The 26,046-nt window shown below is 44.1% G+C and overlaps 1 protein-coding gene across 2 annotated transcripts in view; it reads right to left on the bottom strand.

Annotated features, from left to right (window-relative positions):
* Positions 1-2,047: 2,047 nt before the first annotated feature.
* The window catches only part of MAN1A2 (mannosidase alpha class 1A member 2), a 217,773-nt gene continuing 193,774 nt past the window's right edge, over positions 2,048-26,046 (bottom strand). For both annotated transcript variants that reach the window (XM_006028550.3, XM_006028551.3), the window contains 3 exons: positions 11,363-11,478; positions 5,870-6,643; positions 2,048-4,173 (listed from right to left, as the gene is read on the bottom strand). In XM_006028550.3, the coding sequence (XP_006028612.1) occupies positions 6,511-6,643; positions 11,363-11,478 (249 nt within the window). In that variant the 3' untranslated portion in view covers positions 2,048-4,173; positions 5,870-6,510. The remainder of the gene's footprint in view (positions 4,174-5,869; positions 6,644-11,362; positions 11,479-26,046) is intronic.

The raw sequence follows: 26,046 nt of genomic DNA, 5'->3' as shown, positions 1-26,046 counted from the left end.
AAACTGACCCTGTCAATCCAGCCCCACCACCTCAGACTAAGCAGGCTGAATCGAGTCTGCTCAGTCACCAAGGTTTGAATTGGGCTGAGTTAGGTCATCCTAGCCACCAAGGGGTTCATTGGGCCAAGTCAGGTCAGCCCAATTTCTATGGAGATAATCAGACAAAATCTAGCTATTCGGTGTTGATCGGTCCAAATTGGATCAGCCTGCACAGCAATGTCTTAATCTAGCTACATTGGGTTGGTCAGTAGAGCAATAGTTAATTGGGTCTAGCCAAGATGACCCAATCCCCAAGGAGTTAATCAAGCCTAGTCAGGTCAGCCCTGCCAGGAAGGGGTTAGTCAGGCTGAGTCCAGCCAGTCCAGCCACCTAGGTGATTAAGCAAGTAAAGTCAGGCCTGCTCAGCCGCTGTGTTTACAGTGACCAGCCTGGTCACTGATGGGTTAATAAAACCAAGCCAAGCTGGCCTGGCCAACAAGTAATTAATCAGGCCAAGTGGGGCTGGCCCAGCCACCAACATGTGAGTTTGTCTCAGTTAGGCCAGCCCAGCCAGGAAGGGGTTAATTAGGCCAAGTCAGGCTACCCTGGGCACCAAATGGTTAAATGGGCTACTTTGGACTGGCTGGGCCCAGCCACCAGGTCAGACTGGCCCAGCCACCACAAGGTTAATCAGACCTAGTCAGGGCAGCCCAGCCATCAGTACTTTAATTGGGCTGGCTCAGACCAGGGTAGCCACCAAGCAAGGGGTTAACAAGGCTGAGTCAGGCTGGCCTGGCTATCAAATAATTAATCCAACTACATGGGGCTGGCCCACCTACCAAAGTGTGAGTCAAGCTGATTTGGCCCAACTCAGCCACCAAGGCATTCAATGGGCTGAGTTGGGTCAGCCCAGCTACCAAGGGAATAATCAGGCCAAGTCTAGTCATTCTGGCCACAAAGGGGTTAAATCAGCAGTGTCATAGAATAATAGAGAAGTAGGGCTGGAAGGGACTAGGTCAGCTAGTCCAATCCCTTACCTGAGGCAGGATCATCCCTATCCAAACCACGCTGCACAAATCCTCTCTCTAACCTCTTAGCAAAACTAATTAAGCCTGACACAATACAAAATATAACACCCTAACCTACCACAGGCTCAGTCAAAGTAATTGATCAAGCCAAGTAGGGCTGGCCCAGCCACGTCGCAGCTAAGTAGGCTGAGTTGGGGGAGGCATAGCCACCAAGGGGTTAATCATGCTAGCTAAGTCCAACTGACCTGGCTGCCAAGAGGCTAATTGGACCATGTCTGGCCTATGCAGGTAAGAAGTGGTTAATTGGGCAAAGTTGGGCTGGCCTAGCATCAAGGAGGAGGCAGAGTTGGGCCCGCCTGGCTACCAAGGGGTTAGTTGGTCTGTTGGGCCAGCATGACTTCCAAAGGATTAATTGAACAAAGTCATGCCAGCCTGACCATCAATGGATTACTCAGGTCTGAGGGGTTAATTTATCATGGGGAGTATGCCTGCTTGGCCACTAAGATGGTTTAATTGGGGCAAGTTGAGCCAGCCTGCCCACCAAAGGATTAATTGGTTTGAGTCAAGCCAGTGTGGCCACCAAGGCCACCATCAAGACAAGTCAGATGGGCCAAGTCAGGCTAGCCCAGTCACCATGGGTTTAATATTGCCTAGTCAGATGAACCTGGCCATCAAGGAATTAACTGGGTAGAATCAGGCCAGCCTGACCACCAGGGATTTAAGCAGACCAATTAAGGCCAACCCAGCCAACAGGCCAGTATTCAGGCTGAGTTGGCCCAAATCTGCATGATCCCCTGGATGGCTCAATCCAAGCCCCCCCTTACCCCCAACACCTTGGGTGGCCTGACTTGGCCACTTTTCTATGTTTCTATGGATGATTGCCAGAAGACATGCAAATCCAGGCTAGAAAACGACAGATTTTGAAGCATGCTTAAGACAAGAGAGGAAGTTCTTGGCCATCCTAGAGGCCCACTGCTACAACCCACTGCTTCTGCTTGCTGTTATGATTGAAAAATAAGGACACAACAGATGCCTTTTTCACTTAAAGACATTCTTTATTGATCTTTTTATATACAATATTACTTTCATTCTGTAAAAAGTACATATGCAGGATACCAGGTTGGAGGCAGCCAGAAGGTTCTAAAGTAGTCAGATGATTGACTCCTGCCCCTTTGTTATTTTAGAGGAAAATAATTTGTGAATTTTAGGAAGAGTGAAAATAAAGGCAAAATGACAGTCCAACTTCCACTAAAAGTGACAGAGATTATAAGTGCAGCTGCTTGACTGAAACAAGCCATGCAATGTTCTCTCTTATTTGGTGGTTCCCAAACTTTTTGGACAATTGTAGAGCAGTTGGCCAATGCTCACCATCCCTGATGCAATGGAACATACATTTAAAATGTAACAGAGCATGAATTTATTTCTCCACAATGGCTGGGACACCACTGCTAGGTAGGGTAGCACTTTCCAGGATGTGGCGAGGGAGGGAAGGGAAATAGAATAACTGTGAACAGACCTTTCAACTATCATGCAGAGGATCAGATTTCTTTTTTAAACAACAAATCTTTAGTTGCTCTATTTAGGAATTTAAAAAAGAACGTGTAACTAATGTAGCTGTTGGCCTGAGTTTGCAGAAAGTCTGAAACAATAGCCCTGAGATATAAACTGCCCCATTTATTCCAGTGGGTGCTAACTCAGATTAAAATGCTTGTTCTTTAGATGCTGTCAATATTGTTAACCATTTATCATCTCAAAGCATAAAAGAAAAAGGAAGAAGTGTATTATGAAGGTTAATGACAGAATTTTCCAAAATGGCAGAGGATAAGACAACCCAGGGGTACTATGAAAAGTGAAGACGGAAACATTATATGGCAGCATCACAGGGAAAGGGCAACTGCTTTTCATTTCTCAGAAATGTATAGCTCAGTGCTCAAGTTTGGAAATTACTGGGTGAGAAGGTGCATTAGTGAACTGGAGATAACAGGCTGTATGCAGAGATGTATGAGGTGTATCAACATTAAGGTTTGAAGAAGGGAAGCCTACAATGTCTTCAAACACTTGAATGGCATGGGAACCACATTATGCTCCCCAGTTTTTCCCAATCTCAGCGTTGTTCTCTGCATCTCCAGGATAGGTATAATCTTGTACACAATTTTTGCAGTGTTCAGTTTCAATGGCTGATTGTGCAGTGCTGTGAGCTGCTGGAATGTCATTGTGGCTTTTTTGAATTAACAAGGCAAAAACAAGTAGCTGACTTTCAGATATGCTGAACAGTGAAGATCAGATCCTATTCCACCTACTGCGCAGCTAAGCGGACTTAGGGTCCTAAGTGCAGTTCTGTCCAAGCTGTTCAAGTCCTGAAAATCCATTAATGCATCTACATTTGTAACATACTATCATTTGACCCTTAAGACCAAAGCTAAAAATAGAACTCAGCTGATCAGCTTCATTAGACTAAATGCATCACCTGTTGTCCCACCCACTGATTTTGTGGGACAATCACTAACATGCTCCCGGATTATAGAGACATGTCCCAGAGATTGACAGGGCATGTCTCTGTAGGTAGGGAAACCTCTACTTTACAGCGATGGGTCCCACTTTTGTATTTTTTGAGTTTTCCAGGGACTCAAGCCAGGCTGGAATAGGCTCATACTTAGGTGCTTAAGTTCATTTATGCATCTAAGAGTAGGAATAGAATTACAACTCCAGTTAAGTCAACAGAATTTGTAGATGTTCAAAACCTCTAAAAAAATCAAGCCCTAGAAATTGCAATTTGTCATTCTCTTCCTCCATGCATTTACCTTGTTTTGTGCATTAAGGCCATAAAATGTAAGGGTTTGGTTTTTTTTAATTGGGGCCTAAAAATGAAAAAAATAAAAGCTATTTTAGATGGGCAAAATGAAACAGACTGGAGCCAGAACACTCAGATCAAGATGAAGCACTGCACAGTGGGACACATAACATCTGCAAGCCACTGCTCTACATAGCAAAGGGTGGGGGATGGGGGGCAGGAAGTCTGATGCAGAGCTGCGTGTTTTTCTGTCCCTTCCCTCCTGGAGTTCTGTTGAGGCAACATCCTTATAATGAAACTCTTGTTCTCAAGTCTTGCAACTCAGTCAGAACCAGCAAACAATCTCTATGCTGAAACAAATACAGGCACAAGAACCTGGAAAGGGAAAAAAACAAACATGTTGATGAACAGCATAGGAATCTGATGAAAATTTGCTTTCACAGTTGGTTGTCTAGTAAAAACACTCTCCCTGCTATGAGCTGACAGAGCTACAGCAAATCTGTTGTAAATATGGCAGATACATTGTACCAGTAAGCACTGACATGAAGAAACACCTAGGGGCAGACCCAGGGGGTATGCCATGGTGTGGTCACACCCTCTTATTGCTACCACTGTCCCCAGCCAAGCCTGACAACCCCACTGCTGTTGGAACCCTTGGACTGGTAGAGGACCTACTTTCTGCCTCTACTCTCTGCCTGACTGGGGTGTGAGGGGAGTCCCAGATCTTTTCCTAACTCACTCCAGCTTTAGGCTGCAAGGGAGGCCAGGCTTAGCTGGGGACAGCAGTGGCAGCAGACAGGTTTACTCATCCTGAACTTGCTTCTTGCTGCCCTCCACCTGCATGTTCCTCACTAGCCAGGAACATGTGCTGGAAAGAAGAACCTGCTTCCTGCTACTGCTGTCTCTGGCTGATGCAGGCATAGGCAGAATCCAAGAACTGCTCCTATCCTGCTCTAGCCATGGGCTGCAGGAATCAGCTGCACAGAGTTCTGGGCTTGGTCAGGGACAGCAGCGGCATCACACAAGTTCCTCCTTCCAGCATCTGGTTCCTGGCCAGATGGGGAAAAAGTTGAGATGCAGGGAGAAGGCTCTGGAAGGAGGAACGTGCATGCTGCCCAGCTGCTGTGAGCAGGAACAGAAGGCAGATTCTCCCCACCATTACACCTTCTCCCTGTCCAGCTCCTTGGCATCCCCTGCCAGCCTGGTAGCTCCAGCCACATCTCACTCCCATTCAGAAAATCCTGGAACCCCTTGAGGAAACACCTCAAAGTGATCAACATCCAACTCCTAACTCAGCTAAAAAGATAGACTTTATGGGGAAAGAATGTGGGAGCTGTGAAGAAAAAGTTAAAAAGAGAAGAGCAAAATCCTTTTAGATCTAAGGATGCTGGGGCAGGTGCAATGGAGATGATAACCTGCTTGTGAAGAGTGTGCTTAAATTCAAAACATTGCTCCAGAAAGCAATGCCAAAGGAAAGATAATGCAGGAACAGCCTTCCTGACAATTGTGCAATGTGCATAAAATTTTACACACTAATGGGAGAAGAGACCTTCAGTTTCTTGTCAGGTCTCTTCTATCATTGGTGTGGAAGGGATTTTATGCTGTTTCCATAAAGGATCATGCACTGGCTTTGCACTGAGGCAGCTCATGACTCAGATGAAATTTATTTCCATAAACCAGATACTGAACATTCTGATTTTTGTCTCCTGCCACACACCTCAATCAAACACAGCAAGACTTCAGATTTTCAAAGCAGGACTTGTGAATTCTTCCTAACTAATAAAACATGAGTATAAAGGGACAATGGACAAATGTAAAGCAACAGCACAAACTACACTGTACCAGATCATTTTCTGTCACAAAAAAGGAAGCACGAGGGCTGTTATGAGGAAATATGGGTTTTCCATGTTCCATTTTTTTGACTGACCAAAGGAACCTGAAGCTATCTCACCTGGATATGGAAAACGAATGAGGCTGTGCATCCCATGCTCATTGCCTAAACTTTGTGGGATAAACTAATCCCAGCGTGCTACTCATATACTACAAAAGCAAATACTGGCTTATTACTTACTCTCTGGCTGCAGTCATCCTCCACAGACCTATAGACTTCATTATGAAGGAGTAAATGATAGGAGGCAAAGGCCTAAGAGGAACTGGAAATGGCTGCCAGTCTGGGCAAATTTATGGGATTAGAAAATTCAGACAGGTACAGAAAAGATTTCAAATCCTGGTGCTGCTGGTGCAATTATGTTGCTTTTTTATTGTTGTTTTACTCATGCCATCTTCAAAAAAGAAAGAAAACTCATGTCTGGAATCCATCTCATCCATGTTGGAGACAAGTGTGCAGTTCCTTGGGAAAGGCCAGCAGCACAGCAGCAGTGAAGGCTAGGAAGGCTGTTATTCCTTTGCCTGTCAGGCTCCAAATTTACTAGCAGATTCCAATTTCTTGTTAGGATTCAAAGCACATGAGGTCTCTGTCCTGCACATATGACAGTAGTGTGTTTTGGTCATGTATAAAAAGGAATTATTTCAGAGTTACTTATCTACAGGCTGAAGAGCTTTCAAGGGCAGAGGTTCTTTCCCAGCCTGGGTCTTGACACTGAGGTCTAGATTAATGAAATATTTCCTTCTTCTCCAGCCTAGAATCTCAAATGGTCCATGTAAACAAAACACAGTGGAGAACAGTCTCTCCTCCTTTTCTTGGAGTTGCTTTTATTGATACGCAGGGTGTCCTGACAGTGTGGTGTTAGCTAAATGTAAAACAGGCAAAGGGTGAGCTTCTGTGTTAAAAACCCAGTTGTCTAAAGGTAGGAGGTCATCACTGGAGAAGAGCAGATACAAATACCTGGACAGCAAACAGAGAAAAACAATGTTTAAAGGATGGCAGCAATAAAAAGTGGTGGGACCACAAACCACCCCAACCCCCTCAACAGCCACAGCTCTGTGACACTACCCCTAACATCAGTTATTTGAACTGCTTCTTGCACCTCAAAGATCATGCCAGCCACCATATTCTCGTGAGAACAGTATTTCAGGTAAGGAGTCGTTCAAGAATAAAAGACTTTTTAGATCTTTATAGCAACTGGAAAACTGTGGTTTGTGGAAAGAGCTATAAAAAGGTGTAAAATAAACAGATTCTTGATGGCTTTATATTTTTTCTAGTGCTTTTGTAGCACAAGTCCAATATCTAATGTTGAAAAATATGGCAGACTTGGACCTGTTGGTAGGATTTAGAGCTTTTTGTAAGGAAAAAACTCCAAATCCAAACAAAAGATCCAAGTTCCAAAGATAGCAATTTTCCTCCAGTACTAAGCCTTCGGTGTTTTCTTTCCTAGTGTCACAATATTGCTCTGGTTTACTTCTGTTTTATTCTTTGGATAATTCTTGGCTGAGAAAAAATGCACCCAAAAAGCAACTCTGCCCTCTGCCGTGTAACAAACAAGCATTTACTTGGTTAACATATTAATAAATGCATGTAATTATACGTTACATTTTCTTTTTCCTCAAAGTGTGATTGCAGTGGGGTGGCGGTTTCCTGGGTGCCCTACTGTGCACTTCCATACTTTCATAAATTTGAAATTTTTAAAGTTAATAGTAACTGGATTTCTTAGGCTTGTTATGCATGTTTGGGGGATAATTATGATTGCTCAGAAATGTATTTTATCCTCCAACATTGAAATATACTTTCAACCTCAACAAACAACATGTTCTTGTTTTTAAAAATTAATATAATCTTTATATATGGATCCTAAATAATACAGCCAAAGAGAATGTGGTCGTGTGAAATTTCTATTGATATTAGAGTATGTAGCATAAATCTTACATAATTTTAGCTTTAAGGATAGATTCACCAGTATGACCTGACTGCTTTATGTTCCAGAGAAGTACAAAGCAACAAAACATACTGGCTAATTAAGCTGGTCTCCTTTTCTCTGTATTTCCTTTCATGCACACCTCCTAAATACTTCTTGCCACTCAGCCCCCTCCAAATATTCTCCTTCCTGCATCCCACTTATTCCCTCCACCCATCACTAGTTTCCCCAATCCTCTGCAGCATTCACACACATCCCAATTTCCTCTTCACAGCTGTCTCCAGCTATCACCTTCTGTACCTGCATGTGTAGACACATGCACTCATACACGCACACAATTTTCCCCTTCTTTTTGTCTTCTCCCTCCATTTTGCAGGCCTGGTGCAATCACTAATTATTGTAAAAAACAAGTAGTTAGGATTAAGGTCATTTTACCATTATTTTTCACAATTGAAAATGCATCTTTGAGTGTCTCCATTTTTCTGCATCTCCCAACAAAACATTGCCCTCACTCAGGATGTTTCCCCTTTCCTTATTTTTGACAGAAGAAACATTTACTTCTCAGGAATTCATTTTCAATATTTGTTATTCTTTTTACAAAAAGTGGGTTTTAGAGTACCATCATCTGGCCCAGGGTGACAGGTCATAATGAGGCTCATAGCTCACTGTGCCCCAGAATGCTGCTTGCCTTGCCCTACAGCTCCCAAAGAAATTGCAGGGCAAAGCATGCTATTACCTTGCCTAGCAGCTCTGGAGCAATGCATGATCAGGTGCCAAGTCAGAGTCAACACTGTGCTTCAGCACAAACTGGCATGCTGCTTGCCTTGTCCTGCAGCTCCTTCAGGGCCAGGTCACAGTGAGCTGCAGGGCCCACCCTAACCTGCCCCTGATCATGCTTTGCTCCACAGCTCCCAAGGGAGTTGCATGGCCAGCCAGCAAAACAACTCAGCTTGTCTCTACCTTCCTGGGTTGACGGGCATGGGAGAAGAGTTAAATTCCCCAGTAGGGCAAGGCCGTGAGTATAAACGGTTAGGTTTTGGGGATGGAAAGAAGTGAATAGTGAGGTTCCCCAGGGATCAGTATTCAGACCTCTGCTGTTTAACATATTCATAAATGATCTGGAAAAGGAGGTCAGTGACCAAATTTGCTGATGACACAAAATTATTCAAAATGGTAAAGACCAAGGTAGACTTGAGGAGCTACAGAAGGATCTGACAGTACTGAGAGAATGGACAACTAAATGGGAGATTAAATTCAATGTAGATAAGTGTAAAGTGATGCACATTACGAGTGTGTGAAACAGGCTGTATTCTATTCGGATTTGGACCAAATCAGGGACAGTGATTCAATTTGTTGATTCAGCTCACTGTCCCGATTCAATTCAGCCGAATCCAAATCTGAAGATTTGATGCTGATTCAGAGAATCAGCGATTTGGCCATAGACACAGCTTTAAATGTTTTTTCCACATACCTCGAGATATGAGGTGCAGCTCATGAATGCTGAGATGGTGGGGTGGATGGAGCATCCCATAGGAGCACAGGGGCCCCCTGTGTGCTTGGCAGCAAACCTAGAAGTGGACTGGAAGTGTTTCCCCCCCGCCGTGCTCCTGTGGGTCGCTCCATCTGCCCTACCATCACAGCATTCACGATCCACCTAGTCCCAATTGCTGAATCTTTCTGAATCTCTCCAACTTGATTAGGAGGGTTCCAATTCAATTCAGAGAGATTAAAGGGTCTCCTGATTCAATTTGGATTTGGAGATTCAGCCACTGAATCAAGCCTAATCTTCCTCAAATCGAATCAGTGACCAAAGCTTCGCACAGCCCTAATGCTCACAGGCAAAAATAACCTAAACTATACCTACACTATGATGGGCTCTACCTATGTTAGCTGTTACCACACAGGAAAGATCTGGAATTCACTGTGGACAGTTCACTAAAAAAATCACCTCAGTGCTAAGCAGCCATCAGAAAAGCAAACAAAAAGTTAGGAATTATTAATAAGGGAATTATAAACAAAACAAAGTATCATTATGCCCCTTTATAAATCTATGGTGTGCCCCAGTTTTTCTCTTAACATTTCAAAAGAATAAGAAGAACCCAGGAAAGTCCAGAGAAGGGTAACAAAGATGATTAGTTGTAGGAAGGGGCTTCCATATGAGGAGAGAATAAAAAGGTTGTTTGGAAACAAGACATTTGAGGGAGGGAACATGATAAGGGCTTACAAAGTACTAAATGGTGAAAGGAAAATTAATAGTGATTGATTATTTACTGTCTCTCACAATACAAGAATTAGGGGGTATAAAATGAAACAAGTGGCAGTAAGTTTAAAACTAACAAAAGGAAGTTCTTTTTTCACCCAGTGCATAATTAAAATGTGAAACGCATTGCCACAAGATGTTGTGGAAGCTGACATTTGACCAGATTCAAAAAGGGATTGGACAAATTCTTGGGGGAAAGGTCCATCAGTAGCTCCTGAGCATGGAAGTTAGGGAAAATGCTTCTGAATTGGAGCTTTCTAGACCTTAAATGGAGGATGCAACTGGTAAACGAACAGTGGAAAATCCCTGGTCATACCCTGTTCACTCTCCCTTTCAGCATTCACTCACTGCCACTGTGTGACACAGGACACTGGGCAAGATGGACCTACAGAGCGACCCAGTAAATGCAAGTTCTTATGTTACCCTGGATGGGAACATAGTTAGCTACAACTGGGGTGCAAGGTTCCCATCGAAATGTATAGTATAAAAGACCATGTAATTGTAGGGATTGGGGATCTGATCTCATTGCACCATTATTTTAACATCTGCCATGAGCCTAGTTAATAAATGCAACTGAACTAAAAACATTTAGAACTCATAAATTTAAAAAATATATTCAATCTTGGCTCCAATTTAAAAAAAAACATTTCCACTAACATTTTTTAGGAAAAATACAAGAAACATATCCAATAATTCAAGTGTGGGGAGGAGTTTTGTACTAGGCTATGTTTCCTCCTTCCCATTCTGTCAGGTTGGTCATTGCTAGAATAGATTTAGAATGATCACAAACTTGGCATGTGGTCACGTAAAACAGTGGTTCTCAACACTTTTTAAAACCAGGACCCATTTGTAAACACCGATGGCCAGTGCTGATGGCCAGTCCTGACCCAGAGCCCTGCACTCCCAATATGCTGTGCCCAGGCCCCAGCCCTCCGGTGTGTGGGGCATGGGAGGCCCCAAGCAGCCCCTTGCAGGCTGGAACACTACCAGCCTGCAAGGGAAAACCCACATTTTTCTCCATTTTTAAAGTTTGTTCGCAACTGTTTCATAGATTCTTACCACCCACTTTTGGGTCATGATCTACGGGGTTGAGAAACGCTGATATAAAACACATCTATTCAGTGTAGCCAAGATAAAATGATCTCTCTGTGAAGGGAATTTGGCAATTTGTTTAGGGGAGATAAACTGCCAGTGCAGAGGAAAGACTGAGTTCTGACAAGAGATGCTAGAAGTTGAACTGCAATCTTGAGACAATAAGACCCACAGTTGCAACTAGAGATACAGGCTACTCTGGAGTGGGAGATTCCAATTACAGTTTCTATGGGGAAGGTGGGGAAAATGTGGGGAGTCTTAATTTAAAAAAAAAAAGGAAAATATCCTATGACAATCTGGCAATTGATGTGTTAATAACTTATTCTTGTAGGCACCAGGAAACCACACAGTACCCTCATACTGCTTCACAGGAGAACATGCAAGAGAGATGTCTGCTCACTTGAGAGTTTCTGCAAGGAAAAAGCTCTGCTGTACATCATCATATGCAGGAGATGAGGAATAGACGTCCTTGACCCCAGAAAATCCACCACTGACTCTGCAATACTTGTCAATAGCCTGTATTGAGAAAAGAAAAGTACAGAAGAGGCATTATCCCTAATCCAAATCAAGGTTTAGCATATACTAACTGAAGAAACAACAACAGGTGCTTGCAATGGAACTGAAACATATAACTGAAATAAAGGGAAGGGGACAACCAGATCAGAGTTTTGAGCTTGGGCAGGTGGAAGAGTTTTAGAAAGCATCACATAGTTTGTTATGGTGTTGTTGTATACTGGGAATGCACAAACAGTAAGTGCCTACTGCACTGCACAAACTCCCCCACACACATCTGAATTATCACTAGCATCGTCTCTTCCTCTATAGCAGCCTCTCCCTTTCCTCCTCAGAAAACTGACTCTGGATCCCATCCGCACTGCACTGGGTCCTTGGTCTTTGAAAGGATGCAGTCCATACCTAACACCACACATACAGAGAGGTGAAAGGGTCTGGTGGATCTCTACTTAGGTCTTGCCAATCACAGCTTGACCACAGAGCTCAACAGTGGGCCATTTCCACCTAACTCTGCAAAAAGCACAAAGAAAGAAGCAGGGACTGGAGAGTTCTGGCAGCTCAGGACATCTCTTGCCTGACCATTTGTTATTCTACTAACATCCATAATTGTATGGCACAAGAAAATGTCAACCATGAAAAACAGGTGCCAAATAAATCATTTAGGAAGGATTCATAGGCAAGTTGTGCTTCCTTGCTGACTCTCCAGTGCCTCCTCAGCAGACATCAGCTCTTCTAATAGGCCCATGCAGGGAAGAAGCAGGTGTAGTGATCAGGACAATTGTTTGGCTTTAAATGTTTGTCATTATCAACTCCAGAAAACAGCTACTTGTAGCTTAGTAATCTATTTGGCCCATTAGTCTATATGAAGGATCTCTGTACAGCAGAGCTTTCCAAACTTTTCATTTTGGTGACACACTTTTTAGACATGCATCATTTCGCGACACAGTAATTCAGTTCCGGGGGAGGGGCCAAGGGAAGCAGACGCGAGTAAGGGAGCTCCGCGGTGCCCTTCTGCAAAATTTTCTGCATTTCGCGCGACACACCTACACACTGCCGCCGACACACTAATGTGTCGCGGCACACAGTTTGGAAAGCTCTGCTGTACAGAATGCTTTAGGCCTGGTTTTCTGGTAATTGCAATTTCTGCTTTGTTGTTCTCAAGAGAAGCTAAGGGGAACTGAAGCAGGGGAGCAAACACAATTTAGAAACCATATGCTTTTATATGTAGAGAAAGAAATTAAGACAAAATGCACTCTTCACAATCTATAAGTGAACCTCTGAATGCTGGAAAAAGCTAGAAATGAAAGAGAATTCTCTGATGGAACTTGCAACTGGCGATGTCAGCAAATGATACCAGTGAAACTGGGCAGGTGGGAGGGATGAGCTTCCTCTTATGTTGCAGACCTGTAGGTTAGGACTCTCCATATCAAGAAAGACAACATCCAGCAGTATTAATCAAATACGAATAGCTGCATAACAAAAGTTTATGACTATTACAAAGAACATTATTACATTCTGTTTCTTAAGAAACGAGGACACATAGGAGTGTGCATGTGTATGGAGTGGGGCGGGGAGGAGAGGTCTCAGCATGCACTGACTATCTTTATCATTATGCATGCTGGAGTCTTTTATTTCTGGTGGATGCACTTCTATCCATGATGAGAGCAGCCCCTATACATCTCTGGAAGATAAAATTAGTCACTTTGGTTGGGACTGACAGATTTTAACTTTTAAAAATGTCATAGCAAAATAAATAATGTAGGTTGAAAATAACAGTTTAGTGCCTTAGCAACAACAGCTAATTAACACATAGAGGACACCTGGGAGAAGCTGCATATTGTTCCCATTATGCAAATATGGAAATAGAGGTTAAATGCAGTGGCATAAGACACAGTGAGTTCTTGCATTACATTTCCATGTTGAAGCCACTGTGAAGCCAGGTTGAACTACTGCTATGAACTGTCATTCTTTCCCAAAACAAAGTAGTTTCTGTGGTGTGAGGGAGACACACACACCTAATCACAGTGTGAGCTGTAATCTGCCCTGCCCCTGGAGTTTCTAACCGGTATTACAGTCCCCCTGGTACAGCCTGTTTAGCAGGTGTGTAGAACAGGGCTCTGTGATCACTCCACATCTCCCTTTCTTTGCAAAGAGGAAGATCAGATCACAACACATAAATAACTAATAATAAGTTACAACTAGGGGTCTACTCAACTCAACGAGGCAGCTGGCTGATTTCACAGGCAGATCATGCAGCTGGCTGCCATTTTTGAGGGCTTATCTTCTGGGCCCCACCCATACTCTGACTGGCCAAGGGGTCCCAGTGGCCCCACCCCCTGATGATGATTGGTGGAGAGGACTGTCCATTGTACAGCCCTACCCCTCACTGCTGATTAACTGAGAGGGCAGTCCATCATGCGGACCCACCCCTCGCCACTGATTGGTGAAGAGAAGCAAGGCCGCATGACAGGCATCCCCCTCAGCCAATCTCTGGTGAAGGGAGCAGCCATTTTGCCAGCAGCTCCTTTTGTGACAGGCTGCACGGTGGGGAGGACTGCTGGCTCCCACTGGGAAGCCACCACTTTTTTTGAGCAAGTTTTTTTTTCCCTGAGGATTTCACAGAGATCACCCAATTTTGCAATTTCCATGAAAATGTACAATTGCAATTTGGGTAGGTCCCTATACCTCTTAAAAACTATTTACACTGTTGTACCAACCAACCGGTATACATATCTAAAACTATAAATGGATGTTTAAAGGTCAAGTCTGCAGAGGACTGCTTAGTCTTCCAGACCTTGTTCTAACCTCTTTATAGCACCCATCTCTAACTGAGCCTTCTCCCCGACTTCTATGAGAAGGAGGCTCATTTTCATGCTCTGACCCTGGCCCTGTCAGTGGCTGATCCTCATTATGTTGAGGTGGAATATACTGAAAATGAACCCTATTTCTCTGGACAAGGCCTTTAGGAGTCTCCACTAAGTAGGATCCTGGGGTGTTTGCTGCATTTTGGACAGTTCCAAACATTTGGAAACTTTTGAACCAAACTCTGTCCCCTGACAGAAGCTCTGCTAGCGATTTTCTCCATGTCAAATATTGAAGTTTCTTTGCTGTTGAAGTCTTAGTATAGCATCTCGTTTCTTAAATTCCTGCAAGTTGGGCTATGTCAAGTTAAGCTGGATTGGTGCCATAGGTAATGGCATCTTAAGTCATCATCCCATGCACAGTTCAGCTAGAGAGAGTCCTGATGCCAGTGGCAGTGGTGTAGATCAATATGTCAGGAGTGCCAGATATGTAGAAGCTGTTTTGGAATCTGTACTGCTTTTTCAGACTTTCTCTTGCTGTGAGGATAGCGAGGACTGCTAGTGCAATACTAAAAACTGAAGTTCTCTACAAACTGTAAGATTAACTCAGAGATAAACTGATGTCCATTGTCTGTTATGAGGACCTGAGGAATGCTGTGCCTTGCAAACAGAGACTTCAGTTGTTGGATGACCTATGCTGATGAGGTCTGTGCAAGTAAAACCAAGTCAATAATCTACTAAAATAATGTATCCAGAAAGATAAATCCATTGCTAGTCTGTTAAGGTCTATCTGCTGCTTTGTGGAAAGTAATGGCTCTAGAGGCAGTCTTTTTTTTTTTTTTTTTTTTTTTTTTGCATTCCTCACCACCTTCTACTAAAATTTGGATTTGCTTACTCAGACCAGGCCACCATATAGCTTACTGTACACTTGCCCTGCATTTGTTTATACCCTTGTGTCCACCATATATCTTTGAAAGCATTTATTTCCAAACTGCCTGAAGGATCACAATGCATCTTCTTTTAAGGAGAATACCACTGACTAATGTGGAGGTTATTTCAGTCCTGCCAATATGGTTGTAAGTCTTTTGGAAGTTGTGTCCTGTAGCCCCATCTGTTTCCACAGAAATGAACTAGCTTCTGGCAAGTGTCATTCTTCTATTGCTCATTTCTAATTTGTTTAAGTCAAGTAGCAGACACTGGCAATGCTATCAGAACATAGTCAATATATATAAACATCTTTTTCAAAAGTTATTTCTCCTTCTGTTGCTGTCTAACTGGTGCACTGGATAGAGCATCTCCAACTATGAGCAGTTTCCCTGGTAAAAATTCAATAGTGAAAAAAAAATGTTAGTCATAGTCTAAATCTCTTACATTCTGGGTGGAAGGTCATCCAAGGTTTTGGATACCAGCAATGCTACCAGGGGTTTGTGATTTGCTTCTGTTTTAACATTCAGGGCAAGCAAATAAGGGTGCAGACACAAGTGCAGCTCCCAGCTGTAACTCAGAACTATTTCTGCAAAGCATTCTGAGTTACAATATTACCCTAGACCAAACAGAAGGTCAGTGTTGGTTCCAGGGGGGAGGGGAATCTAGCTGCTGGATGGCAGCCTGCAGTTTTCAGAATGGGAGGAGGGAAAGGCAGCAGAGGGAGCTCATTCTTGGGGCTCTGCAGGCAGTGTTGAAGGGTGGGGTGGGTGAATTGGAGGTCCCCCCCCCCCATTTTGGCTTGAATGTTTCTGCTCTGACTACCAAGGGATAATTTACTGAATATTGTGGTAAAACAGATGATGCCAGTAGTTTTTTGATTGTATTGAATGGCCCCCTCCCCCCGTGCATCTCTACAGACCCATGTACTGCATCCATTAAGGAGATCTCTTAAGGGTTTCGTTAGATGTGATACATTTGGCAAAAATTTTCCAAACTAGTTGGCCATACCCAGCAATCATCTCATGGCAGAAACGTCTTGGGGCTCAGGTAGGGCATGCAATGCCTTAATTTTGTCTGGGTATGGCTGAATTCCATTTTTGCTAATGATATCTCAACATATTTTATTTGTTCCTTCTCAAATTCATCTCTCCCATTCAAGGTGAGACCAGATAGTTGGAAGCATCACAAAACAGCATGTAGATATTCATGGTGTTCCTGTTTACTTTTTCCATATACCAATATGTCATCTGTAAGGCAAAGGATGCTAGGAAGCCCCATCACAATCTAAGAAGTTAATTTTTGGAAATGTTCTGGTGCTGATGATATGCCAAAAGGAAGCTGGTTGAAACAATGTCTCCCAAATGGGGTAAAGAATATAGACAACAGCCTAGATTCTTCAGCCAGAGGGATTTGTCACAACCCTGCTGTTCAACACTTTAGCCTCTGATAACTGAGCCAATGTCTGTTCTACTGCAGGAAACACTTTTGTTGAGTGTGGTCCACAAAAAAGTGAATTTTTCCATTCAGTTTCAGTACTAAAATTATTCCTGCATACCAGTCTATGGGTTCATCGATTTGAGAAATAACCCCCATTGCTTTTATCCTCTTTAACTCTTCCTTGACTTTGTTGCAAAGGAATGGGGATGCACCAAGGATCTGTTAGAGAAAAAGAAGTTGGTGATGGCACCAATTTATTTATTTATTTTTTTAGAATTCCACGACAGCTTATCCAACCCTGTGAAGACCTGAGGATACATCTCTTTTATGGTTTGTATTTTGCTATTAATTGAATCTAATTTCCCCACTAGGCATAGTCCTTGTAGTGTTGGCAATCCCAGGAAGGGAACTGTTAACACTTGTACCATAAAGATAGGTTGTGACAAAATGTTTCCTCTTTTTTCCAATTTCCCCTTGAATTGGCCACACACTTCTAATGTAGTATTACTTACCCTCCTGAGAATTTTATCTGACCTTTGCAGATTTCTGCCCCAGGATCTTCTGCAGGAATGGCAGTAACTGCAGCTACAGTGTCTATTTTGAATTTAATGATTTAACCATTAAGATCTGTGAATCTATGTACCAGGTTACTGATTCTTCTATTGAGGATACAGTTCCTAGTAGCATAAGCGCATTGTCATCTGATGCCACTCCCCCTTCCAGAATTACTTCTACTATCCTGGATGATTTTTAGTCCCCTGCAAAATGTTCCCTCCTATGGCATCTCCTGCATTCTGTATTGATTTCTAGATATTGTTGCCAGTGGTGGCTTGGTTTTTTGCCACACCTGCCATATCTTTCACTGAGTTCACTACTAAAGTTTCTTGTTTGTTTTTGCTTCATTTTTCTCTATTTTTACATTGTATCTTACATGTGAGGGCCCCTTCCTCTCTTAGATTTTGTCTCTACTATACCAGTGGTAATAAGAGAGAGGATTTGGCTTCTTTAATACAGGGGATTGCTAGAGAGGTCTAACATTAAGATTATATTGGATGAGACTCGAGAATCTGTTATGAATATTCAGAGTTTGTTGAACAGGCTAGTGAAATGGGATCAGGGAGTGGAGGACCAAGTTTCTGCCTATGAAACTTGTGAAAATGACCAGGCAGGTACTCATAGCAAGGAACTTCAGGCTCAGAGAGACAAATTTATGGACTTGGAGACCCAAGAGATATAACATTAGTATCACTGGGGTGCCTGAGGGGTCCAAAAAAGGTAATCCTACCAAGTCTGTGACATAACTACTTGTCGGCATTTTAAAACTCCCCTCAGAAACTGACATAAGGACAAGGAAGGCCCACAGATTGTACTGAAGGAAGTCTGGTTTTGGAGAAAAACCTCAAACCTTCATAGCCAGGCTTCTGAGATTTTCTGCCAAAAAGAGGGTACTCAAAGCTCCCAAAGATCTAGGAAAGCTGACATGGGGCAAGCCTTTTGTTCATATAAGGCTGCTTCCTGATCTTGCCTCCGAGACAGCTTATAAACAAACTCTGTATAAACTAGCAAAACTACCAGCCAGTAAGAAACTTCCTGAAATACCCTAACATTGATTTCTCTGACTCTAAGGAAGCAGAAGCCTTTTACATCCTTTATCATCAGGAGGGGGCAAAGTTATGGAATAATCTGAATGACACTAGGTCTAATTCTTAGTGAAATACTAAAGGAAAAAAGTAAGATTCTCTTGACCCTAAGGAAATAACACACTTCAATAAATCAGCTTTATTTTAGGAAGAAGCTGCAGCTATAGATTAAACCAGGGCTGTCCAACTTCTGAGTGGCTGGGGACCACAGAACTCCCAGTCGCACACTACACAGTTTGCACACCCCCAGGCTATAGGACATGTGGACTGCAAGTCACGCCACATAAGGCACCCTTTCTGCCCCCCGCTGCACTGCACAGCCTTCCCCTCTCTTCAGTGCATAAGGCCCCAATGCATTGCATGAGTCTCCCCAGACTTAACTATGCTATGGAGATGCACTACACACAGAGGCATGCCACGAGTACCCCTCATGGTGGTACAACTCCACTCTTGCCATACAGTTGGCAACTCCCACTGCACTAGACCAGTATGAATACCATGGAGGGTCCTCAGATTCCTCTGAGCCCTCTGGCCACAGGCTCCCTCATCCCCACAGGCTGTCCCGGGGTGGGGACAGGCAGCAGAAGCTGGAAGGAGGTGAAACAGAGAGACTCCAGCAGCAAAAAGAAAAGGAAGTGGAGAAGGAAAGGGGAATGAAGGTTAAACCCTTGGGAGTCGCATATGGCCTGCCGGTTAATCCAGTGCTGTTTAACTAGCAATCTCTGGATTAATATTCAGAACATGGAAGGTGTCCCCAAATGAAAAAAATGGAAAGCTCACAAGCTCTGGCAGGTCAAATGAAAAAGCAAATACGGCAGGTCAAAAAAGAATTCAAGGCATGCCTTACACAAGATGCTAACAATAACATTTAAAAAAATACATCAGAAGGAGGAAACTAGGATTATTAGATCAGGGGTTCTCAACCTTTTTCTTCCTCAGCCACCCAACCCCAGCATGCTATAAAAACTCCTCGGTTCATCTGTGCTACAACAACTATTTTTCGGCATATCCAGCAGATTAAAAACTGTATTAAATTGATAGTTAGTTAAACATACAGTGCATACTAGAAAAAGAAAAAGATAATATAGGTACAAACAATGACAATCAACTGAGACAAAGAGTCCTTTAATAAGGGATAGGCATCCTTTGGAAAAACAGTATGCATCTGTGTAGTTACAGACTATAGCCTAATTCATAGGCACACATGGCACCTGTGTTAACGTTGCACTGGCAAACCTAATTGGCATTTCCTAACTTTTGAGGGTTTTGAGTCTGCAATCTGAATATTGCTTTGTAAATATAGCTGTGCACATGCACAACATCTGTTCTTTTTAATAAGTGTAAAAAGAAAATTAAAATCAATGTTGCTAAAACCAAGGCTACAAAAACCTTGACCAAATGACACAAGATGATACCTGGCATGTCTCTACTATGGTTGAAAAAAAAAAAAAGCCAGTTAAGCCTTTAACAAAGCTAAGACCACTTGAGATGGTTCATTCTGTACGAACTGATGAAGGCTGATACATGCAGACAGACCAGTGGAGGGCACGGATGCTTTCCCCCAACAGATCTTAAGCAGAAGTTTACTTTGATTGTCTACTGCCAGCCTCTCTGGACACAGCCTTCTCTGTACAGCCAGGGCACTCAGTGATTAAAAATACACCCAGTCTAGAAGGAAAACTATATATATTTAGTAACATTTCCCTTTTAAGGCTCTCATTCCCAAGATAGCCATAGGTGTGCAGTAGGCCAAGAACTGCTGGGTTGCCTGATGCAGTGAAGTGGTTTCCCTAAGCCCCCCCACGAACTGCAGGAGTGTGTGCAGCATCAGGCCACATGGGTGAGGGCACTGTTAATACCTCTCATCCCTGCCATCCCTGAGCAAAGCTGCTCTCTAGCTCTCGGCTATGACTGCCACATAACTGGGAAGAGAAGAGCAGGACCATGGCCAGGTGTAGGGCTCATGGTGGATCACAGTGCTGCACTGTGAGGCTTATGTGGTGAGTCCCATCCGCACCTCCCCATTGGCCCTATGTGCCTTCCAGATCTAGGCCAAGGCCAGGCACTGGGACAGCCCAGCTGGCCTAGGGCAGCTGCCAAGGTCCCACCTGGCTACAGGGCTACAGGCAGCTCACCCAGGTACCTGTACACCAGTGGACCCTGGGCTGTGGACCCCCCAGTTGAGAACTGCTCTATTAGATGACCAAGTAGTAAAAGGTGCACCCAGGAATGATACAACCATAGATAAGCTAAATAAAATCTTTGCATCACATTTTACTGCAAAAGATATTGGGGGAATTCCCACACCAGTGCAGTTCTTCCTAGCAGATGGGTCTCAGGAATTGGATCATACTGAAGTGACAGCAGAATAAGTAGTAAAAATAATCAATATTTTTTAAACACTAGTAAGTCAATTGGACTGGACGGCATTCACCTGAGAGTTCTGAAGGAACTCAAATTTGAAATTGCAGAACTGTTGGCAATATTGCGTTTACTTGAATCCAAGATGAGGATTTTTTCTACAATCAACATGGGGGGCACCTTGCCTTATATTTGAGTACTGGGCAGGTGATAGCTCAGCACCAGCTTCAGCCCAGAACCAGGGCCAAAGCCAAAGCTGAACTGCCATCTGCCCTGGACCAGGGTAGTTTTTGCCGCAGAGGAGGGGGCTCATGGCAAGGAAAGTGTGGAGGAAACTGCATGATGAGAGTAAGGGGTATAAAGAGAAGACCCATGGTGTGTGGCCTGGGGGGAAGTGTAGGGGGAAACCACATGGCCTGCTCCCCCACCTCCACCCCCTAAACATCTGTTGTTTCCCCTTGATGTTTACCTTCAGCTCCAGCCCCTCTGCCCCTGACCTGGCCAGCCCTGGAGTTGCTGCCACTGCTTCTGCTTGGCCAGGCTGGGCTAGAGCCACCACTGTTGTTTACCCTGCAACTGGAACCAGAGCTGGAGCCACCACAGAAGGTGGGGGGAAGGGTTGGGGGTGGAGAATGCCAGTGGTGGGGAGAAGCAGGCAGCAAGCATCCAAGCAGGGACAGGTAATGGGAGGTAGGCATAGGCAAAGAGGGGCACACAGCAGTTGGGGGTGGGGTATGTATGTGGCAGGGGAGGCAGGCACTGGAAGGTGGGTACAGGCATGAATGGGGGAAGGGGCAGGGGCAAGCAGTGTGGGTCTGGGGGGCGCAAGTCAGGGAGGGCAAGGGATGGGGGTCTGACCCTGCAACCCTCATTGCTCCTTTTCCCACCACTGGAGTGAGTTGACTGAGTTTTAGACAACCCTCCAATAATCAGATTCTATAAATGGAAAATTATAACTAATGTACAGAATCTCATTATTCAGGAGTTGTCTTAAATACAGAGTCACCTTGGATTAAGGTAAATATGGTAGTGTCATGCATGGATCTCTGCTGGGTATGATTTTGTTCATCATCAATAACCTGGAATTAATGTTTGTCCCTAAATGTCCCAAGGTTTTCATAAATAAACTATTCCAGCCACAGGTGTGGGGAAGAAATTAAAAAGTCTAGAACTCTTCCATTTGGAAAGGAAATAGCTGAGGCAGAGGTCTGTGAAATCATGAAGGCTGTGGACAAAGTGAGTAGAGAACTGTTATTCATCAAGTCCCAGAATACTACAACTATAGGACTGAAATTAGCAGGAGACAGGTTTAAAACTAACATAAAGTACATTTTTTACACAGGACATAGTTAACTTGTGGAACTCATTACCAAAGAAAATTGTAGAGATAGATAGCAAAGCAAGGTTTAAAGAGAGACTAGACAAATTCAAAGACAAATCCATTAACAGTTATTAAATAAAACAATCAAGGATACATCTCCAAATCCAAGCTATCTGGTGGCCCCTGAGCTTCTTGTGGTCCCCAAGGGATTAAATTGCAGCCCCTGGGCTCCTGGTCTAGGTACCGCTCTATTTGTTGATCTCTAGCTGTGCCCCTGGAATCTCTGGGCCCCCTTCTCTTCTCCCTCCTGGAAGCAGGATGAGATTTGTAGAATACAGAGCAGCCTGGAGCTGAGGGAAGTTGTGGCTGAGGAGTCAGAGGGACCTTGCCAGTTGAAAACCCCTGTGATAGATGATAAGTTTAGCCAGAACCAGAAGGAGGTTGACCAGAATGTGCTAGGACTTGGTGGGGCCATGGATCGGGAATGGATGGGGAGTGCGTAAAAAAAAAAGGTCTAGGGAGAACTGGAGCCAAAACCTCAGCAAATGGTTTTTAAGGAGGTGGTGGAGTGGCTGTAGCCTGGGGCACTCCAGGTAGGTGTGTGCCAGGGTCTCCATCCGTTTTAGGAAGAGGCAGGTGTCAAAGGTGTCCATGAATTGCATAAGATGCATGCCCATGGAGATGGCTCTCTATAGGAGCTGCTAACTGAGGTTGGCTCATGGGATCAGGGTGCAATACAGACTAGCCCACCAGGGACCATTACCCCCACTGAGTGTCCCCCAACCCTTGGTGTCTGGGTAGGATGCAAGGATGGAATTGTGGAGCATGAGGACCAGAAGTGTGTAGAGCTGGCATTGATGGGATGTTGAAAGCAGACCAGGCTGGTATCTGCCAGTCTGCTGAGGTGGGGTGGTGGGGAGTGACACAGGGCCTGCTGAGGCAGGAGTCCCACAAGCTCCAGAGGGTGGGGGATAACAGTGGGTATGAACTGCTCTGGCACAAGACCTTTTGGGTGTAGGCAAGGGCAGTATCTAGCACAGTGGCCATGACCTGGAGGGTGCACACAGTATGAGTAGCTCCATGTGCCAGACCAGCACAGAAGGATCTGCCCACCCCTGACTGGCAAAGTTCAGATGGTCCTCTATATGGGTGATGTTGGACAGGACCATCCTCTGGCACACCAAGGGTACCTCTGTTGCAAGCACTACCAGCTGAAGGTTTTTCAGCAGAAGCTCAGCTTGGGGGTCTGCCCTGGGCCACTATATATAGGGATCTGGAGGCAGAGACAATGAAGAGGTCCTGGTAGAACTATGGCAGTTCATCAAGGCCTCATATGGGGAGGCCTCCCAGCTGTAAATAATTATGGGGAACTTAACACCTCCCTGTTGAAAGATTATCAATTTGAAGCATTCGTTCTAGAGGAGATTAAAAAATGCTACGGAACTTAAGCTATTGCTTCCTTGCCTTCAATATTATGGGAAACTACAAAAGCCTTCTTATGAGGGTGTATAATAGCCTATGCTTCTGCCAAAAAGAAAAAAAATGGGATATATAAATAAATACTCAATTTTTCTTATCCAAGTCTTTAGATGAGGATTACGTCACCTAACTTTTGCCTCATAAACTACACAGTCTTACCAATATAAGATATGAATTGAATAAACTGCTGTCTCAGAAGGTGGAGTATGCTTCATATGGATTGCACCAAGGTAAATGGGAATTGTGAGAACATGTGGGAAGATGACTAGCATATAGACTAAGGCAAGGATCAGCAACATAAGGTCAGCTGGATCTGGTTCGTAGAACCATAAGGCTTTGATTCTGCCCGCATCTGGGCTGGGGCTGGGCAGTGAGAAGGTGTATTAGGGCTGGGCAGCTGGAAACTGCACCCACATTGCTGCCACTTTTCCCCACCTCCTGGGTGCAGCATGGGTGCTGCTCCCTGGTTAGAAACTGCACTCACTCACGACCCAACCAGGTCGTTGGGAGAAGCAGCATTAGCTGACTGGCCCCAGCATGGGTGGCCCTTTTGCTGCTGACATACTGTTGAAGCCACCCAGGCTACGCCTGACTGGAGTTGGACAGTTCTGGACTGAGGCTTGAAAAGCTTGTTGCTCCTGGAGTGAGTAGATTCATAGGTGTTAGGGGCTGGCAGGCATCTCACAAGATTACCAGGTCCAGCCCCCCTGCACTTGGGCAGGAAAGACCGCTGGGGTCAGACAACCTCAACAAAGTGCGTGTCAAGTTGTTTTTTTAAAGATCTCCAGGGTAGGTGATTGTACCACCTCTGGGAAGAGTCTGTTCTAGACCCTAGCTACTTGAATCATAAAGAAGTTTCTCTTTATGTCCAATCCAAAGTGATCTTCAAGCAGTTTGTGTCCATTATTTCTGGTCTTCCCCTGGGGTGCACTGGTGAACAGCTGCTCTCCCAGGCCCTGATTTATGCCCTTCATATATTTATAGGCTGCCACCAAGTCCCCTCTAAATCTTCTTTTCTCCAGGCAGTCTCATGTCTTTCAGCCTCTCCTTGTATGACCTGCTCTCCAGACCTCTAATCATGCACGTGGCAACCATAATATAGTATCAGCCATGAGACTCTCTGGGGAATATGCATATGACGCAGAGACAAATCAACTGACAGTTTAGTACCTTGCACTCCAGTTTGTACGCTGAAAATTGGAATGACAAGAGAAGAAACAGATATTTTCCTGCATTTTATAGCCATAAAACAAATTTTAGAGATGGAGAAATAAATTTTGGAGGCTTTTTGGCATCAGATGAAGTAACTTTGGTTATAAAGGACATGAAAAATAATAAATCTCCCAGTAGTGACAGATTTTCTGTGAAGTATTATAAAAAAAATGTAAAGATATATGGTTAGCTCAATACTGTATTTTCTCCCATACAACCCAAAATCAACCCCCCCCCCCTCCAAATTAGGGTGCATATATTGAATCAAGAAAGCTGTTTTCTGTGCTGGAAAAGTAGTGCATACATCTGGAAACACCTTGCATACTATGCAGCTGCCAAAATGTCAGCATTCTGTGTTAACCCTTTCATAGCTGTAGTTATTGCCTGAGCACTTCAGTTTGTGCCTTGAAAGCACTATGTAAGCTGCTGGTAATATGCTGATACAGCTGGTGATGTGGAGACACTTTATTAATATAAAGACCTACTTACAGTAACAAATTAAGTCTTACTACTGCCCTTGCAAAGATCTGGAGTCTGACCTAGTGTGACATCCCAGAAGACAGTGTGGGAGAGAAAGCAGGCAGCAGGCACCTCCTTGTACACCAGGAAGGTGTACACAAGGTACACTACCACCCACTTCACACAAAGCTATGTCATTCTGTAATTTGTGCAATTCCTAAAGGATTCCATGAATGGTTCTAACTACTCTTCAGGTAGTTGAAGGCTGCATTGCTATCAAATCCCCCCATAGTCTTCTTTTCTCCAGACTAAATGGGTGTTTAAAGACATGCTCGAGGGGGGGGCACTTGAATTAGCACAGCTTTGAGAGCTGTGCTAAATAGAGTGCCAAGAGCATTATGTGTATTAGCATCCCCATGGTGAAAAGTGGCGGCAGGGCATTTTAAACTAAAGCTTGTGTTTTAGTTCAAAATGCCCCACCACCACTTATCAGTGCAGGGACACTAATAAAGTGCCCAGAGCATCATGTATATTAAACATGGCTCTCAGAGCTGCACTAATTCAAGTGCTGCCCCACCCCTCCACCCCACCCCTGGAGCATGTCAATAAACACCCATTTAGCCTGGAGAAGAGAAGACTGAGGAGGGATTTGATAGCAGTGCAGCCTTCAACTACCTGAAGGGTAGTTCCAAAGAGGATGAAGTTAGACTGTTCTCAGTGGTGGCACATGATGCATACACGTGACACTGGAGTCTGCTGGTAATTACCACACTCCAGCAGACTTGATTAATTAATTCTGGTCCGACGTGCTGAATATATAGCATGCCAGATCAGCCTCCCTGCATGTATACAGGAGCCCAGTAAACCCAGTTCCCTCAGTCATAGTTTCATAGTAGCTAGGGTCAGGAGGGACCTGAACAGATCATCTAGCCTG

This window comes from Alligator sinensis, unplaced genomic scaffold (assembly GCF_000455745.1).
Source record: "Alligator sinensis unplaced genomic scaffold, ASM45574v1 scaffold422_1, whole genome shotgun sequence".
Taxonomy (NCBI): domain Eukaryota; kingdom Metazoa; phylum Chordata; order Crocodylia; family Alligatoridae; genus Alligator; species Alligator sinensis.
The sequence above is the reverse complement of the archived record's forward strand: the minus strand, read 5'-3'. Positions and strand labels throughout refer to the sequence as shown.